At 56.5% G+C, this 16,967-nt stretch overlaps 3 protein-coding genes across 3 annotated transcripts; 2 read left to right on the forward strand and 1 right to left on the reverse strand.

The window, feature by feature from the left end:
- Positions 1-3,864: 3,864 nt before the first annotated feature.
- Positions 3,865-6,458, forward strand: LOC309442245 (pepsin A-like; the record flags this gene model as incomplete). The annotated part of the gene is made up of 9 exons (XM_082057899.1): positions 3,865-3,993; positions 4,212-4,359; positions 4,698-4,815; positions 5,004-5,122; positions 5,228-5,427; positions 5,583-5,699; positions 5,796-5,934; positions 6,140-6,232; positions 6,309-6,458. Exons 1-9 carry the CDS (start codon positions 3,938-3,940, stop codon positions 6,456-6,458), a joined length of 1,140 nt encoding a protein of 379 aa, XP_081914025.1. The 5' UTR covers positions 3,865-3,937.
- A 1,228-nt stretch (positions 6,459-7,686) lies between these two features.
- LOC309442919 (pepsin A-like) lies at positions 7,687-10,211 on the reverse strand. The gene is made up of 9 exons (XM_082059252.1): positions 10,155-10,211; positions 9,790-9,937; positions 9,374-9,491; positions 9,069-9,187; positions 8,763-8,962; positions 8,496-8,612; positions 8,261-8,399; positions 7,970-8,062; positions 7,687-7,892 (listed from the first exon to the last, which is right to left on the reverse strand). Exons 1-9 carry the CDS (start codon positions 10,208-10,210, stop codon positions 7,743-7,745), a joined length of 1,140 nt encoding a protein of 379 aa, XP_081915378.1. The 5' UTR covers position 10,211; the 3' UTR covers positions 7,687-7,742.
- Positions 10,212-13,803: 3,592 nt separating this feature from the next.
- On the forward strand, positions 13,804-16,279 carry LOC309442920 (pepsin A-like; the record flags this gene model as incomplete). Its single annotated transcript, XM_082059253.1, has 9 exons — positions 13,804-13,860; positions 14,078-14,225; positions 14,524-14,641; positions 14,829-14,947; positions 15,054-15,253; positions 15,409-15,525; positions 15,622-15,760; positions 15,959-16,051; positions 16,130-16,279. The coding sequence occupies exons 1-9, from the start codon at positions 13,805-13,807 to the stop codon at positions 16,277-16,279; spliced, it is 1,140 nt and encodes a 379-aa protein (XP_081915379.1). The 5' UTR covers position 13,804.
- Positions 16,280-16,967: the final 688 nt, after the last annotated feature.

Below are 16,967 nucleotides of genomic sequence, written 5' to 3' on the forward strand. Positions count from 1 at the left end.
TTCTTGATAATTCAGTATTCTTACACCAAATCTTGGGGGGTTGACACCTCAGGAGCCAGCCCACACCTCCGAGCGCTTTCTCGATGACTTAAATCATATATTCTTACGGGGCATCGTTGGGTTTGACAGCTCAGGAGCCTCGGACCAGGCTTTGGTGCCTTTCACCTGACGATTCTGATAAATCTGTCCCAGCTCCGATAACGCCTTGATGGAAGGGACGGGGAAAACCAGGAACAGGGACGAGAAAACAAGTTTGTTTCCTTAATCTGCGGTTAGGAAGATAAGGGATATCTCTATAAGGCGATTTTTTTTTCGGGCGGACCTTTTCAAGCCTGCGCCGATAAAGTTGGATAAAGCTGTTTCTGAGCTGAGTCAGCAAAGTCCTTTCCCGTACAGAAAGCCTAAAAATTCACATGGAGCCGTGTTTAACCCGCGGGGTGAGGCCTGTGGCACCTAAACGCAGCCTAACGGTTGATGCTTAATCTTGTGTGGTTCCTGTTGAGACTTTCGGGCACCTGGACGTCGGCATCAATCATATAGAACCTGGGGCTGTTGCATTCCTGACCGGGATCCACGCCCTGGGGTTGATTTATTTGCCACCTGGGGTTGATTTGGGAGCCAACGCGGCTTTGGGAGGTGCCCGCTTCGTGTTGTTCGTGACCTGGATCCCGTGAGTTACCTCCAGGTGCACAAAACCTTTGGAGGAACGCTCTCTTCATGCACAAATTAATGCAAATTTTGGGCAGTAAAGCCTAAAATATTCCTGTCACTAGTCCTGTATCTCTTTAGTCCTTTTCTGCAGGGGAAGGTCAATGTCACCACTCAACTCTTCTTGCCTTTCAAGTCAACCACAACCCCTTCAACCACTGCTTTATTTTAGTGCTTTTTTTAAAAGTTGTTTAACGTTTCTGCATCGCCCAAGCTCATCACAGAGCCTCTGCACACAGGGACTCAAACCCAGCCTTATTTAGATATAAAACCAACAGATATTAGCATTAAAATATTGAATTTTTTTGTCCACGAGCACGAATCTCGGGGGATTTTATGTGTTTGTTTCCTAACGCAGCCACAGCGGCATCGGGAAGAGGCAAAGCAGAGCTAAAACCCGCCGGATCCGTCTGGTTTTTGGAGAACATGCGGAATCTTTGGGAGCTCTCCCCATCGTTTGGTGCCCTCTGCTGCCAAGGGCCGTGACAGCAGAGCGGCCGCCCCTTGGCCACCCAACCTCCCCCCTTTTCCACGTTTTATTCTGTTTTTTTTGACCATTTTAGTGGCGCCAAATATTCGTTCTGGTGCTGAATCCCACAACCGCTTCGTTCTATATATAACAGTGCATCCAAAAATCTGAACACGCAGCTTTTCCGTTGGCTCCCGATGATGTGATCTGTTGACATAAGCATGAGCTCATTGCAAACCTTCCCCTCATTTGACAAACTATTTATTTTCATTAAAAAAAACCAATCAAAACATGTCACCCTGATCCTCAGTGATTACACATAGAGCTCCATTTCAGCAACAATCATGCAGGAAAAGGTTGAAAAATTGCCTTGAACCTTTCTGACGTGATACAGCCCCCAAATCTGGGAGACAGTTTGGGTGTTCAGAAGAAGCCGGCTCACCCCAAACCCTGCATATCAGCCCAAAAACACAGAATGGACCTTTTTTATCCAAACGGAGCAGCTTCTGCAGCTTCTCGTGTCCATTCGCTGCTCTGAGCAATGAAAATAGACCAGGTTTTATTTAGCGTATGTTACAAAATAAGCTACATTTCACTCAAACACTGGTCCTGAGCATGAGGCTTCTTGTGTGGGTTTTTTGTTTATTATGTTTTGGTTGGTTGGTTTTAATTTGATTGGTTGTTTTGTTGTTGTTGGGGGGTTTTTACTAAACACAAGGAGAGCATCCAGCCCAAACAGCCTCTTCTTTGCACCGAGAGGTTTATGTTTACATCATTATGTGGGAAAAAAATATATATACATAAACAATCCTTGAAAAACTTGTCACTTTCTTTCCCTCTAATGTTCCAGCAAAAGAAAAGAAAAGCGAAACTTACCAACCTCAAAACCAGGGAGCCCAGATTTCAGCTCCCAAAGTCCAGCTCTTGTTCTCAGGAAGAATTTAGCCCCCGAAACGCAAAGGGCTCCCAGCATGGGGCAATCAAACAAGGTTTGGGCAAACCCAGCAAACCCCAGTTCTGAATCTCCCTTATAAACCACTGGGATCTGCAGCAGCTGTTCCTATTTCTGCAGCAGCCCCAGCAGATCACCCCCTGTCACCTGTCCCTGTGGAGCAGTGACACCTGCGTGTGCTGGGGGAAACAGCAGAATAAGCCTTTTCCCTGTGTGCACACACACGCTTTTTGGAGAAGAAAATGCAATTTAGCCCATCAGAGCGGTCCCAAGGCAGTTTCCCACAGCAGCTTCCCCTGTCGGATGCATCCTCGAGCGCTCGGCTCCGATAACATATAAATAAATGTTTTCCATGTGTTCGCAGTGAATCAGCCCCTTTCTAGGATTGCTGCTTATCTGAGCTCGTGTTCATCACAACACGTCGCTGCCTTGCACTGGAGCGAAGTGAGAAGTACCTGCTGTTGTCTGATGTCTGATTTTCGGCAGTTCCCAGCTCCCGGGGCACAGAGCGGCTCCCGAGGCTGGAGGGACCGCAGTGCCAAGTCTCCATGGGGGGTTTTCAGGCTGTGACCTCCTGCCAGGTCCAAATTTTCCATTATTGAGGGTCAGCCAAGACCTTGTCCTTTCCAGACCCCAACCTGAACGCATCAAACCTTCCCTTCCTCTTGGGGAAAATTCACTGTTTCATCCATTTCTCCCATCAGATCCCACCACGTTCTTATTCATTTCATTCCCCTGCTGCACTTTAGCTCCAGTCCTTAATTTTTTATCATTTAGACCTGAGCTGAAACTGGTGAGGGGGGGGTTTCCCAGCCTTCTGGGCAGACCGGTGCCCAGGTTGTCACCATGGGGTCTGACGTTGTTTTCCTCCAGGCGCTGGGACAAGGTGACCACGCCGGCAGCCGCATCAACCACACGTGGGGCTGTGACGGGGACCAGGACGCCGGGTCCGATGCTGGTGCCCCTGACCTTGGCGTCATTCAACCATCCTGAGCTGCTCTTTCCCCTTGACTAGTCCCAGTTTGACCCCCCAGTTGGTCCCAGTTCTGCAGGGAAGAGCCGTGATGGGGCTGGAGCACCTTCCCCATGGGGAGGGGTTGAGTTGGGGATGTTCAATCTGGAGAATGCTCCAGGGAAAATGTAGTGATAGGACAAGGAATGATGGTATTAAACTGAAAAAATAATGTATTTAGTTGAGATATAAGGAAGAAATTCTTCCATGGGGAGGGTGATGAGACCCCGGCCCAGGTTGCTCAGAGGGGTTGTGGATGAACCATCCCTGGAGACATCCCAGGCCAGGCTGGACGGGACTCTGAGCAACCAAGCTGGTGAAGATGTCCCTGCTCATGGCAGGGGTTGGACAAGATGGTCTTTAAGGTCCTTTGCGACCCAAAACCAACCAGGGGCTGCAGGAAGGGGCCCCCAGTGTGACAAGAACCGTCCGGAGCAGCCCCAGGGCCTTTCGCACTGGCGCTTGCAAAAATGTCACCCCCTGCGGTGGCAGATAAAGCCAACTGGAAAATATATCTCACTGGAAAATGAATATTTTTCTCTATGGTTCTCCCCCAGGCTGTCACCAGCATCTCTGCTCTGACCCCGGGGAAGATGGAGAGCCCCGAGCTGGACGTTCCGCCCCCCATCCTGTCTCCCGTAAGGACGTTGTGATAACCTCTCCCAGAGCCGTTTGCCTTTCTTATCGGGGCCGCTGGCCAAACAAGCCGGGTTTGGCATATAAGGGGCCGGGCTGGGGCCGGTGGCACACCTGCTGTGTCACTTCTCTTGGGTCACTTGGCTGGCAGAAGGCAACCATGAAGCTGCTCCTGCTCCTCACGTTGGTGGCCCTGGCCCAGTGTCATGTCACCAGGTGAGTACGAGGGTGTTGGGGTGACCATGGGGACCCCCACGCTGAGAGAGAGATGCAGCAGGGATGTGGCAACAGCCAGCAGCCCCCCAGCCGTGGGTGCAGCTCCCTACAGCAAGGATGGTCCCCATGTCCCACAGGAGGGGTTGGGGGACAAGGTGGCCCCCCAGGGCACATCCCCTGGCCGGTTCCCAGTGACAGCTGGTGTCCCCTGTCCCCAGGATCCCTCTGAGGAGGGGGAAGTCCCTGCGGCAGGTGCTGCGGGAGAACGGCTTGCTGGAGCAGTTCCTGGAGCTGCACCCCTACAACCCGGCTGACAAGTTCTTCAACATCTTGGGCTCCTCCGAGCCCATGGTCAACTACCTGGATGTGAGCACGCCAGGCAGCCCGTGGGGCCACTGGCCCATTACCCATCCTGCTAGCCCCTTACCTGACCCACTGGCCCCTTGCTGATCCTGCTTGCCCCTTACGTGACCCACTAGCCCCGTAGTTGTCTGCCTAGCACCTTATCTGACCCAGTAAACCCTTACTGATCCCACTTGCCCCTTAGCTGACTCACCAGCCCCTTACCCATTCCTCTAACCCATCACCCATCCCGCTAGCCACTTACCCATCCCGCTCGCTCCTTACCTGACCCGCTAGCTTCTTCTCCATCCTGCTGGCCTCTTACCCATCCAGCTAACCACTTCCACACCTCGCATCGCCAGAACGAGTACTACGGCACCATCTCCATCGGCACCCCAGCCCAGGACTTCACCGTCATCTTCGACACCGGCTCCTCCAACCTCTGGGTGCCCTCGATCTACTGCAGAAGCCTGGCCTGCAGTAGGTGTCTGGTAGCCCCGTGGCCACCTGGGCCGATGCTGGGGAAGCCCATGGCAGGGCAGGGACAGGAGGACAGCTCTGCCCTGTCTCTCTCAAGGGACACGGGTTGATGTGGGAACACTGCGGGGGGTCACCCTTGGTCCCCAAGGACAGGATGGACTGTCACCGTATACTTCCCATACCCGCAGGTGACCACAACCGTTTCAACCCCACAAGGTCCTCCACCTTTATTGCAACAAACGAAAGCCTCTCCATCTACTATGGCACTGGCAGCATGACCGGCGTCCTGGGCTACGACACCGTCACCGTAAGGCGGGGGGAAAACCAACCCCTTATTCCACAGGAGCAGGGATATCATGGAACCACCCACTCAAACGCAACCATCCCCCTCTCTCCTCATCTCCCCGACCAGGTTGCAGACATTCAGGTCCACAACCAGATCTTTGGGCTGTCTGAGACTGAACCCGGCGATTTCTTTTACTACTCCCCCTTCGATGGCATCCTGGGGCTGGCTTTCCCCAGCCTCGCCTCCTCCGGAGCCACCCCCGTCTTTGACAACATGATGGCACAACATCTGGTGGCCAGGGACCTCTTCTCCGTCTACCTGAGCAGGTAAGTCCTGACCAGAGCAGAGGATTTTCTCCCGTTCTCCTCCCACCGGGGCTCTGGCCACTGCGATGCCCAGTGGCTCCTGGGAACATCAGCCCTGGTGGGGGATGATGGCAGCAAAGCCATGGGACCCCCACCTGATGTCTCCCCCTTTACAGGGATGGGAGGAGCGGCAGCTTTGTCCTCTTTGGTGCCATCGACCCGCGCTACACCCTCACTGGCATCAATTGGATCCCTCTCTCTGCCGAAACCTACTGGCAGATCACCATGGACAGGTAGTCCCAGCACAACCCCCAGCCCCAGTGACTCCCCTTGCCCCCACACGCTGTTTTTTGGGGATGCAGCCCCTCACCCTGTCCTCCTCTCCCCAGGGTCTCCATTGGTGACAATGTGGTTGCCTGTGACTACACCTGCCAGACCATTGTGGATACGGGCACCTCACTGATCGCCGTGCCCGAGAGAGCCTTCCAATCCATCCTGTCCAACCTGGGTGCCAACTCTAATGGATATGTGAGGCTCTGGGGGGCACAGAGGGCTTTGGGGACACCTGGGGCTCTGGGGAGTCACCGGCTGGACCCTGGGGCTAGTCCATGGGGTGCTAGTCACCATTGATCCATCCCCATTGCTGCTCTTTGGCAATGGTCCCCATTGCTCCTGGGGACACATGGTGCCTCTGGGGTGGCCACTGACCCCACCTGCCACTGTCCCCCTCCAGATCAGCTGTGACTCTGTCTCTTCGCTGCCTGACATCGTCTTCCACATCAACGGCCACAGATTCCCCGTGCCGCCCCGCGCCTACGTGATCGAGGTGAGCATCACACCGGGAGGGGACTGGGGGGACTCGGGGGGTCCAGAACTGGTACCCAGCGTATTTTTTGGTGCAGAGCCAAGGGTCCTGCAGCCTTGGAATCCAATCCATGGGTGTCCCCACCGAGTCGGGCGAGCTCTGGATCCTTGGGGACGTCTTCATCCGCGAGTACTACGTCATCTTCGACAGGGCCACCAACCAAGTGGGGCTGTCCCGCCTGCTCTGAGCGTGGGGGACAGGGACAGGCAGCTGTCCCCGCTGTCCCCGCTGTCCCCAGCCTGGTGGCTGGCAGAGCTGGCCCTGGCCCCTCTTGCTGCTGCCACCAACCACAATAAAGCTGTAAAAAAGCATATGAGCATTGTGTGTCTTTGCAAAGGGCTGGCGCTGCCACCACGTCCCTGGGGATGTCCCCCCTGTCCCAAAACCCTGCTCAGGCCAGACAAACTCCCTTCTTGTCATCCCATTGGGCCACTCACCTCAGATATCCCCTAAGATAAACCCCTATGTCTCTCCTCCCTGCAAGGGAGGAACAATCTGGGGTTCATCTCAGGGGGCAGGAGATGGAAACATCTGGCGGTGCCGGCGCAGCCCTCGCCAGGCAGATGCAGCTGAGACAGGGGTGGAGCACGGAGGGGAAGGTCTCGTTGGTGTGGATCACACTGTCACACCCCTGGCCTGCCACCTCGTTTCATCCAGCCCAGCACTAAAGTTCATGCATCTGGCCAATTTATCAAAAAGTTGAATGAAGTGTTTGCACAGTCGTGAGTACCCATTTAAGAGCAGCCCAACCCTGCGTAATTCTTGCCTGTCTTGTCTTTCAGTGCCCCAAAGCAGTTACCAGTGTCCCCATCAGTCTCCCCTATTGCTCTTCTTGCACAGGCTCATCACTCTCTTGTTCCTATGACCGCAGCTCCTGCAGCACAGTGTGTGTCACACACGCTGCACAGTGACCAGCGCTGGCAGGACCTGGGGACAAGGACCGGGGACAAGGAGCTCAGCATCGCCACCAGGTGGAAACAAAGTGCTGGGCTGGATGAAACGAGGTGGCAGGCCAGGGGTGTGACAGTGTGATCCACACAACGAGACCTTCCCCTCCGTGCTCCACCCCTGTCTCAGCTGCATCTGCCTGGCGAGGGCTGCGCCGGCACCGCCAGATGTTTCCATCTCCTGCCCCGCGAGCTGAACCCCAGATTGTTCCTCCCTTGCAGGGAGGAGAGACATAGGGCTTTGTCTTAGGGGGGATCTGAGGTGAGTGGCCCAATGAGATGACAAGGAGGGAGTTTGTCCACCCTGAGCAGGGTTTGGGGACAGGAGGGACATCCCCAGGGACACGGTGGCAGCGCCAGCCCTTTGCAAAGACACACAATGCTCATATGCTTTTTTACAGCTTTATTGTGGTTGGTGGCAGCAGCAAGAGGGGCCAGGGCCAGCTCTGCCAGCCACCAGGCTGGGGACAGCGGGGACAGCGGGGACAGCTGCCTGTCCCTGTCCCCAGCGCCGTGGCGTGCGCTCAGAGCAGGCGGGACAGCCCCACTTTGTTGGTGGCCCTGTCGAAGATGACGTAGTACTCGCGGATGAAGACGTCCCCGAGGATCCAGAGCTCGCCCGACTCGGTGGGGACACCCATGGATTGGATTCCAAGGCTGCAGGTCCCTTCGCTCTGCACCAAAAAATACGCTGGGTACCAGTTCTGGACCCGCCGAGTCCCCCCAGTCCCCTCCCCGGTGTGATGCTCACCTCGATCACGTAGGCGCGGGGCGGCACGGGGAATCTGTGGCCGTTGATGTGGAAGACGATGTCAGGCAGCGAAGAGACAGAGTCACAGCTGATCTGGAGGGGGACAGTGGCAGGTGGGGTCAGTGGCCACCCCACAGGCACCATGTGTCCCCAGGAGCAATGGGGACCATTGCACCATGTCCCAGGGATTGATGGTGACCAGTGCCCCATGGAGCAGTCCCAGGGTCCAGCTGCTCACCCCACAAAGCCCCAGATGTCCCCAAAGCCCTCTGTGCCCCCCCAGAGCCTCACATATCCATTAGAGTCGGCACCCAGGTCAGACATGATGGCTTCGAAGGCTTTGTTGGGCATGGCGATCAGCGAGGTGCCCGTGTCCACAATGGTCTGGCAGGTGTAGTCACAGGCAACCACATTGTCATCAAGGGAGACCCTGGGGAGAGGAGGACAGGGTGAGGGGCTGCATCCCCAAAAAACAGCGTGTGGGGGCAAGGGGAGCCACTGGGGCTGGGGGTTGTGCTGGGTCTACTTGTCCATGGTGATCTGCCAGTAGGTTTCGGCAGAGAGAGGGATCCATTTGATGCCAGTGAGGGTGTAGAGCGGGTCGATGGCACCAAAGAGGACAAAGCTGCCGCTCCTCCCATCCCTGTAAAGGGGGAGACATCAGGTGGGGGTCCCATGGCTTTGCTGCCATCATCCCCCACCAGGGCTGATGTTCCCAGGAGCCACTGGGCATCGCAGTGGCCAGAGCCCCGGTGGGAGGAGAACGGGAGAAAATCCTCTGGCCAGGACTTACCTGCTCAGGTAGACGGAGAAGAGGTCCCTGGCCACCAGATGTTCGGCCATCATGTTGTCAAAGACGGGGGTGGCTCCGGAGGAGGCGAGGCTGGGGAAAGCCAGCCCCAGGATGCCATCGAAGGGGGAGTAGTAAAAGGAAAAGCCGGGTTCAGTCTCAGACAGCCCAAAGATCTGGTTTTGGACCTGAATGTCTGCAACCTGGTCAGGAAGATGAGGAGAGAGGGGGATGGTTGCGTTTGAGTGGGTGGTTCCATGATATCCCTGCTCCTGAGGAATAGGGGGGTTGGTTTTCCCCCCGCCTTACGGTGACGGTGTCGTAGCCCAGGACGCCGGTCATGCTGCCAGTGCCATAGGCGATGGAGAGGCTTTCGTTGGTGCTGACAAAGGTGGAGGACTTTGTGGGGTTGAAACGGTTGTGGTTACCTGCGGGTATGGGAAGTATACGGTGACAGTCCATCCTGTCCTCGGGGACCAAGGGTGAACCCCCAGTGTTCCCACATCAACCCGTGTCCCTTGAGAGAGACAGGGCAGAGCTGTCCTCCTGTCCCTGCCCTGCCATGGGCTTCCCCAGCATCGGCCCAGGTGGCCACGGGGCTACCAGACACCTACTGCAGGCCAGGCTTTTGCAGTAGATCGAGGGCACCCAGAGGTTGGAGGAGCCGGTGTCGAAGACGACGGTGAACTCCTGGATTGGGGTGCCGATGGAGATGGTGCCGTAGTACTCGTTCTGGCAAAGCGAGGTGGGGAAGGCATTAGCCAGATGGGTAAGTGACTAGCGGGATGGATAGTGGGCTAGTGGATGGGGTAAGGGACTGATGGGATGGATGATGGGCTAGTAGGATGGTTAAGGGGCTGGCAGGATGGATACTGGGCTAGTGGGATGGGTGATGGGTTACAGGAATGGATAGAGGTCTGGTGGGCCAGGTAAGGGACTAGTGGATCAGGTAGGGGACTGGTGGGATGGATAATGGACTAGCAGGATGGGTAATGGGCCAGTGGCCCTGCGGGCTGCCTGGCGTGCTCACATCCAGGTAGTTGACCATGGGCTCGGAGGAGCCCAAGATGTTGAAGAACTTGTCGGCCGGGTTGTAGGGGTGCAGCTCCAGGAACTGCTCCAGCAAGCCGTTCTCCCGCAGCACCTGCCGCAGGGACTTCCCCCTCCTCAGAGGGATCCTGGGGACAGGGGACACCAGCTGTCACTGGGAACCGGCCAGGGGATGTGCCCTGGGGGGCCACCTTGTCCCCCAACCCCTCCTGTGGGACATGGGGACCATTCTTGCTGTATGGAGCTGTGCCCATGGCTGGGGGCTGCTGGTTGTCCCCATGTCCCTTCCTCATCACTCTCTCAGCGTGGGGGTCCCCATGGTCACCCTGATACCCTCGTACTCACCTGGTGACATGACACTGGGCCAGGGCCACCAACGTGAGGAGCAGGAGCAGCTTCATGGTTGCCTTGTGCAAGCCAAGTGATGAAGTGACACAGCAGTTGTGCCACCGGCCCCTTATATGCCAAACCCGGCTTGTTTGGCCAGCGGCCCCGATAAGAAAGGCAAACGGCTCTGGAGAGGTTATCACAACGTCCTTACGGGGGCAGGACAGGGGCCAGGACATCCAGCTCGGGGCTCTCCATCTTCCCTGGGGTCAGAGCAGAGATGCTGGTGACAGCCTGGGGGAGAACCATAGAGAAAAATATTTATTTTCCAGGGAATAATATTTATTTTCCCGACAGAAATATTTTCCCGTTGGCTTTATCCTACAGCGGTGGCCACCACCGCTGCAGGGGGTGACATTTTTGCAAGCGCCCTGGGGCACTCTGAAATGTTCTTGTCGCACGGGGAGCCCCTTCCTGCAGCCCCGGGCTTGGTTTTGGGTCACAAAGGACCTTAAAGCTCATTCAGTCACCCCCTGCCATGAGCAGGGACATCTTCACCCAGACCACATTGCTCAATGTCCCATCCAACATGACCTTGAACCCTTCCAGGGATGAGGCATCCACCACCTCTCTGGGCATCCTGGGCCAGGCTCTCACCACCCTCCTGGGGAAGAATTTCTTCCTTATATCTCATCTAAATGCATCACTTTTTTCAATTTAAAACCATCACTCTTTGTCCTATCACTACATTTTTCCTGGAGCCTTCTCCAGGCTGAACAACCCCAAGTGTCTCATCCCTTCCCCATGGGGAAGGTGCTCCAGCCCCATCACGGCTCTGCCCTGCAGAACTGGGACCAGCTGGGGGGTCAAACTGGGACTAGTCAAGGGGAAAGAGCAGCTCAGGGTGGTTGAACGACGCCAAGGTCACCCGTGCTGAGCTGCGTCAGAGGCACCCACGGGTTGGACGCGGGTCCCCGTCACAGCCCCACGTGCGGTTGATGCGGCTGCCGGCGCGGTCACCTTGTCCCAGCGCTCGGAGGAAAACAAAGTCAGACCCTGCGGTGACAACCTGGGGACCGCTCTGCCCAGGGGCACCGTGCCGGCTGGGAAACCCTCCAGGCTAGCTTCACCCCAGGTGTAAATAATTAAACAAATCAGGATAGGAGCTCCTGTTCTCCAGCTGAACCCCCAGGTCCATCAAACAGTCCCCATCATGCTTGGGCTCCACTTGGGGTCCCCAGGTGGTTTGGGGAGCCCCTGGGAGAGCTCTCTGCTTAAGCCCAGACTTACTGGGCCTGGTCCTGCCTGGGGTTGCAGGCAGGGGATGCAAGAGGAATGGGACACAGAGGGGGCACAAGAGATACATAGAGGACACAGGGATGCAGAGAGGACACAGCAGAGACAAAAAAAACCCCACCCAACCAACCAACCAAACCAAAAAAAACACCACCTGAAATTGACAACCAGCTCTTGAAAAACCTGTCATTTTCATTTTGTCTAATATTCTGGAAAACAACAAATCAAACAAAACTTATCAGACTCAAAACAAGAGCCCAGACTTCAGTCCCCAAAGCCCAGCTCTTGCTCTCAGGAAGAATTCAGCACCTGAAATGCAAAGGGCTCCCAGCATGGGGCAATCAAACAAGGTTTGGGCAAACCCAGCAAACCCCAGTTCTGAATCTCCCTTATAAACCACTGGGATCTGCAGCAGCTGTTCCTATTTCTGCAGCAGCCCCAGCAGATCACCCCCTGTCACCTGTCCCTGTGGAGCAGTGACACCTGCGTGTGCTGGGGAAACAGCAGAACAAGCCTTTTCCCTGTGTGCACACACACGCTTTTTGGAGGAAAAGATGCAATTTAACAGCCTGTCAGAGCATCCCAAGGCAGCTGCTACGGCAGCTTCCCTGCTGTCGGATGCATCCGCAAGCATTCAGCTCCGATAACATACAAATGTTTTCTGTGTGTTTGCAGTGAATCATCCCCTTTTCAGGGCTGCTCCTTATCCGAGCTCATGTTCAACACAACGTGTCGCTGCCTTGCACAGGAATGAAGCAGGCAGGTCTTGTTTGACCAACCCATTCTCCTTCTACGACAAGGTGACCCGTCCAGTAGATGAGGGAAAGGCTGTGGACGTTGTGTACTTGGACTTCAGCAAAGTGTTGGACACCGTTGGACAGGGTTGGACAGACGGACATGAGGTTCTCAGGGGTGGGATAACGGCTGAACTCGGTGATCTCGAGGGTCTCTTCCAACCAAAATGATCCTGGGATTCTATGGCAAGTCACTGCCATTGTCTAATGTCTGATTTTTGGCAGTTCACAGCTCCCGGGGCACAGAGCGGCTCCCGAGGCTGGAGGGACCGCAGTGCCAAGTCTCCATGGGGGGTTTTCAGGCTGTGACCTCCTGCCAGGTCCAGATTTTCCATTATTGAGGGTCAGCCAAGACCTTGTCCTTTCCAGACCCTGACCTGAATGCATCAAACCTTCCTTTTGCTCCAGAGAATTCAATGTTTCATCCATTTTCTCCCATCAGATCCCACCATGTTCATCTGAATTTCATTCCTTGGGTGCAATTTAGCTCCTATCCAGATTTGTTTAATTATTTACACTGGGGTGAAGCTAGCCTAGAGGGTTTCCCAGCCGGCACGGTGCCCCTGGGCAGAGCGGTCCCCAGGTTGTCACCGCAGGGTCTGACTTTGTTTTCCTCCGAGCGCTGGGACAAGGTGACCGCGCCGGCAGCCGCATCAACCGCACGTGGGGCTGTGACGGGGACCCGCGTCCAACCCGTGGGTGCCTCTGACGCAGCTCAGCACGGGCGACCTTGGCGTCGTTCAACCACCCTGAGCTGCTCTTTCCCCTTGACTAGTCCCAGTTTGACTCCCCAGCTGGTCCCAGTTCTGCAGGGCAGAGCCGTGATGGGGCTGGAGCACCTTCCCCATGGGGAAGGGATGAGACACTTGGGGTTGTTCAGCCTGGAGAAGGCTCCAGGGAAAATGTAGTGATAGGACAAAGAGTGATGGTTTTAAATTGAAAAAAGTGATGCATTTAGATGAGATATAAGGAAGAAATTCTTCCCCAGGAGGGTGGTGAGAGCCTGGCCCAGGTTGCCCAGAGAGGTGGTGGATGCCCCATCCCTGGAAGGGTTCAAGGTCATGTTGGATGGGACATTGAGCAATGTGGTCTGGGTGAAGATGTCCCTGCTCATGGCAGGGGGTGACTGAATGAGCTTTAAGGTCCTTTGTGACCCAAAACCAAGCCCGGGGCTGCAGGAAGGGGCTCCCCGTGCGACAAGAACAGTTCAGAGTGCCCCAGGGCGCTTGCAAAAATGTCACCCCCTGCAGCGGTGGTGGCCACCCCCGTAGGATAAAGCCAACTGGAAAATATTTCTCTCGGGAAAATAAATATTATTCCCTGGAAAATAAATATTTTTCTCTATGGTTCTCCCCCAGGCTGTCACCAGCATCTCTGCTCTGACCCCGGGGAAGATGGAGAGCCCCGAGCTGGATGTCCTGGCCCCTGTCCTGCCCCCGTAAGGACGTTGTGATAACCTCTCCAGAGCCGTTTGCCTTTCTTATCGGGGCCGCTGGCCAAACAAGCCGGGTTTGGCATATAAGGGGCCGGTGGCACAACTGCTGTGTCACTTCATCACTTGGCTTGCACAAGGCAACCATGAAGCTGCTCCTGCTCCTCACGTTGGTGGCCCTGGCCCAGTGTCATGTCACCAGGTGAGTACGAGGGGATCAGGGTGACCATGGGGACAGCCACGCTGGGAGAGTGATGAGGAAGGGACATGGGGACAACCAGCAGCCCCCAGCCATGGGCACAGCTCCATACAGCAAGAATGGTCCCCATGTCCCACAGGAGGGGTTGGGGGACAAGGTGGCCCCCCAGGGCACATCCCCTGGCCGGTTCCCAGTGACAGCTGGTGTCCCCTGTCCCCAGGATCCCTCTGAGGAGGGGGAAGTCCCTGCGGCAGGTGCTGCGGGAGAACGGCTTGCTGGAGCAGTTCCTGGAGCTGCACCCCTACAACCCGGCCGACAAGTTCTTCAACATCTTGGGCTCCTCCGAGCCCATGGTCAACTACCTGGATGTGAGCACGCCAGGCAGCCCGCGGGGCCACTGGCCCATTACCCATCCTGCTAGTCCATTATCCATCCCACTAGTCCCTTACCTGACCCACTAGCCCCTTACCTGGCCCACCAGACCTCTATCCATTCCTGTAACCCATCACCCATCCCACTAGCCCAGTATCCATCCTGCCAGCCCCTTAACCATCCTACTAGCCCATTATCCATCCCATCAGTCCCTTACCCCATCCACTAGCCCACTATCCATCCCGCTAGTCACTTACCTATCTGGCTAATGCCTTCTCCACCTCGCTTTGCCAGAACGAGTACTACGGCACCATCTCCATCGGCACCCCAATCCAGGAGTTCACCGTCATCTTCGACACCGGCTCTTCCAACCTCTGGGTGCCCTCGATCTACTGCAAAAGCCTGGCCTGCAGTAGGTGTCTGGTAGCCCCGTGGCCACCTGGGCTGATGCTGGGGAAGCCCATGGCAGGGCAGGGACAGGAGGACAGCTCTGCCCTGTCTCTCTCAAGGGACACGGGTTGATGTGGGAACACTGTGGGGGTCACCCTTGGTCCCCGAGGACAGGATGGACTGTCACCGTATACTTCCCATACCCGCAGGTAACCACAACCGTTTCAACCCCACAAAGTCCTCCACCTTTGTCAGCACCAACGAAAGCCTCTCCATCGCCTATGGCACTGGCAGCATGACCGGCGTCCTGGGCTACGACACCGTCACCGTAAGGCGGGGGGAAAACCAACCCCCCTATTCCACAGGAGCAGGGATATCATGGAACCACCCACTCAAACGCAACCATCCCCCTCTCTCCTCATCTCCCTGACCAGGTTGCAGACATTCAGGTCCAAAACCAGATCTTTGGGCTGTCTGAGACTGAACCCGGCTTTTCCTTTTACTACTCCCCCTTCGATGGCATCCTGGGGCTGGCTTTCCCCAGCCTCGCCTCCTCCGGAGCCACCCCCGTCTTTGACAACATGATGGCCGAACATCTGGTGGCCAGGGACCTCTTCTCCGTCTACCTGAGCAGGTAAGTCCTGGCCAGAGCAGAGGATTTTCTCCCGTTCTCCTCCCACCGGGGCTCTGGCCACTGCGATGCCCAGTGGCTCCTGGGAACATCAGCCCTGGTGGGGGATGATGGCAGCAAAGCCATGGGACCCCCACCTGATGTCTCCCCCTTTACAGGGATGGGAAGAGCGGCAGCTTTGTCCTCTTTGGTGCCATCGACCCGCTCTACACCCTCACTGGCATCAAATGGATCCCTCTCTCTGCCGAAACCTACTGGCAGATCACCATGGACAAGTAGACCCAGCACAATCCCCAGCCCCAGTGGCTCCCCTTGCCCCCACATGCTGTTTTTTGGGGATGCAGCCCCTCACCCTGTCCTCCTCTCCCCAGGGTCTCCCTTGATGACAATGTGGTTGCCTGTGACTACACCTGCCAGACCATTGTGGACACGGGCACCTCGCTGATCGCCATGCCCAACAAAGCCTTCGAAGCCATCATGTCTGACCTGGGCGCCGACTCTAATGGATATGTGAGGCTCTGGGGGGGCACAGAGGGCTTTGGGGACATCTGGGGCTTTGTGGGGTGATCAGCTGGACCCTGGGATTGCTCCATGGGGCACTGGTCACCATCAATCCCTGGGACACGGTGCAATGGTCCCCATTGCTCCTGGGGACACATGGTGCCTGTGGGGTGGCCACTGACCCCACCTGCCACTGTCCCCCTCCAGATCAGCTGTGACTCTGTCTCTTCGCTGCCTGACATCGTCTTCCACATCAACGGCCACAAATTCCCCGTGCCGCCCCGCGCCTACGTGATCGAGGTGAGCATCACACCGGGGAGGGGACCTGGGGGGACTCGGGGGGTCCAGAACTGGTACCCAGCGTATTTTTTGGTGCAGAGCGAAGGGACCTGCAGCCTTGGACTCGAATCCATGGGTGTCCCCACCGAGTCGGGCGAGCTCTGGATCCTTGGGGACGTCTTCATCCGCGAGTACTACGTCATCTTCGACAGGGCCACCAACAAAGTGGGGCTGTCCCGCCTGCTCTGAGCGCACGCCACGGCGCTGGGGACAGGGACAGGCAGCTGTCCCCGCTGTCCCCGCTGTCCCCAGCCTGGTGGCTGGCAGAGCTGGCCCTGGCCCCTCTTGCTGCTGCCACCAACCACAATAAAGCTGTAAAAAAGCATATGAGCATTGTGTGTCTTTGCAAAGGGCTGGCGCTGCCACCACGTCCCTGGGGATGTCCCTCCTGTCCTCAAACCCTGCTCAGGGGGGACAAACTCCCTCCTTGTCATCCCATTGGGCCACTCACCTCAGATCCCCCCTAAGACAAAGCCCTATGTCTCTCCTCCCTGCAAGGGAGGAACAATCTGGGGTTCATCTCAGGGGGCAGGAGATGGAAACATCTGGCGGTGCCGGCGCAGCCCTCGCCAGGCAGATGCAGCTGAGACAGGGGTGGAGCACGGAGGGGAAGGTCTCGTTGGTGTGGATCACACTGTCACACCCCTGGCCTGCCACCTCGTTTCATCCAGCCCAGCACTTTGTTTCCACCTGGTGGCGATGCTGAGCTCCTTGTCCCCGGTCCTTGTCCCCAGGTCCTGCCAGCGCGGTCACTGTGCAGCGTGTGTGACACACACTGTGCTGCAGGAGCTGCGGTCACAGGAACAAGAGAGTGATGAGCCTGTGCAAGAAGAGCAATAGGGGAGACTTATGGGGACACTGGTAACTGCTTTGGGGC

The sequence above is a fragment of the Streptopelia decaocto genome (assembly GCF_964273445.1).
Source record: "Streptopelia decaocto genome assembly, chromosome: 7".
Lineage (NCBI taxonomy): Eukaryota > Metazoa > Chordata > Aves > Columbiformes > Columbidae > Streptopelia > Streptopelia decaocto.

Bases quoted from the DNA above. Each gene is read 5' to 3' on its own strand.
- LOC309442919 (XM_082059252.1), bottom strand. From the start codon at position 10,210: ATGAAGCTGCTCCTGCTCCTCACGTTGGTGGCCCTGGCCCAGTGTCAT. The intron at 9,938-10,154 runs GTGAGTACGAGG...CCCTGTCCCCAG, and splicing joins GCCCAGTGTCATGTCACCAG to GATCCCTCTGAGGAGGGGGA. The intron at 9,492-9,789 runs GTGAGCACGCCA...TCGCTTTGCCAG, and splicing joins CCATGGTCAACTACCTGGAT to AACGAGTACTACGGCACCAT.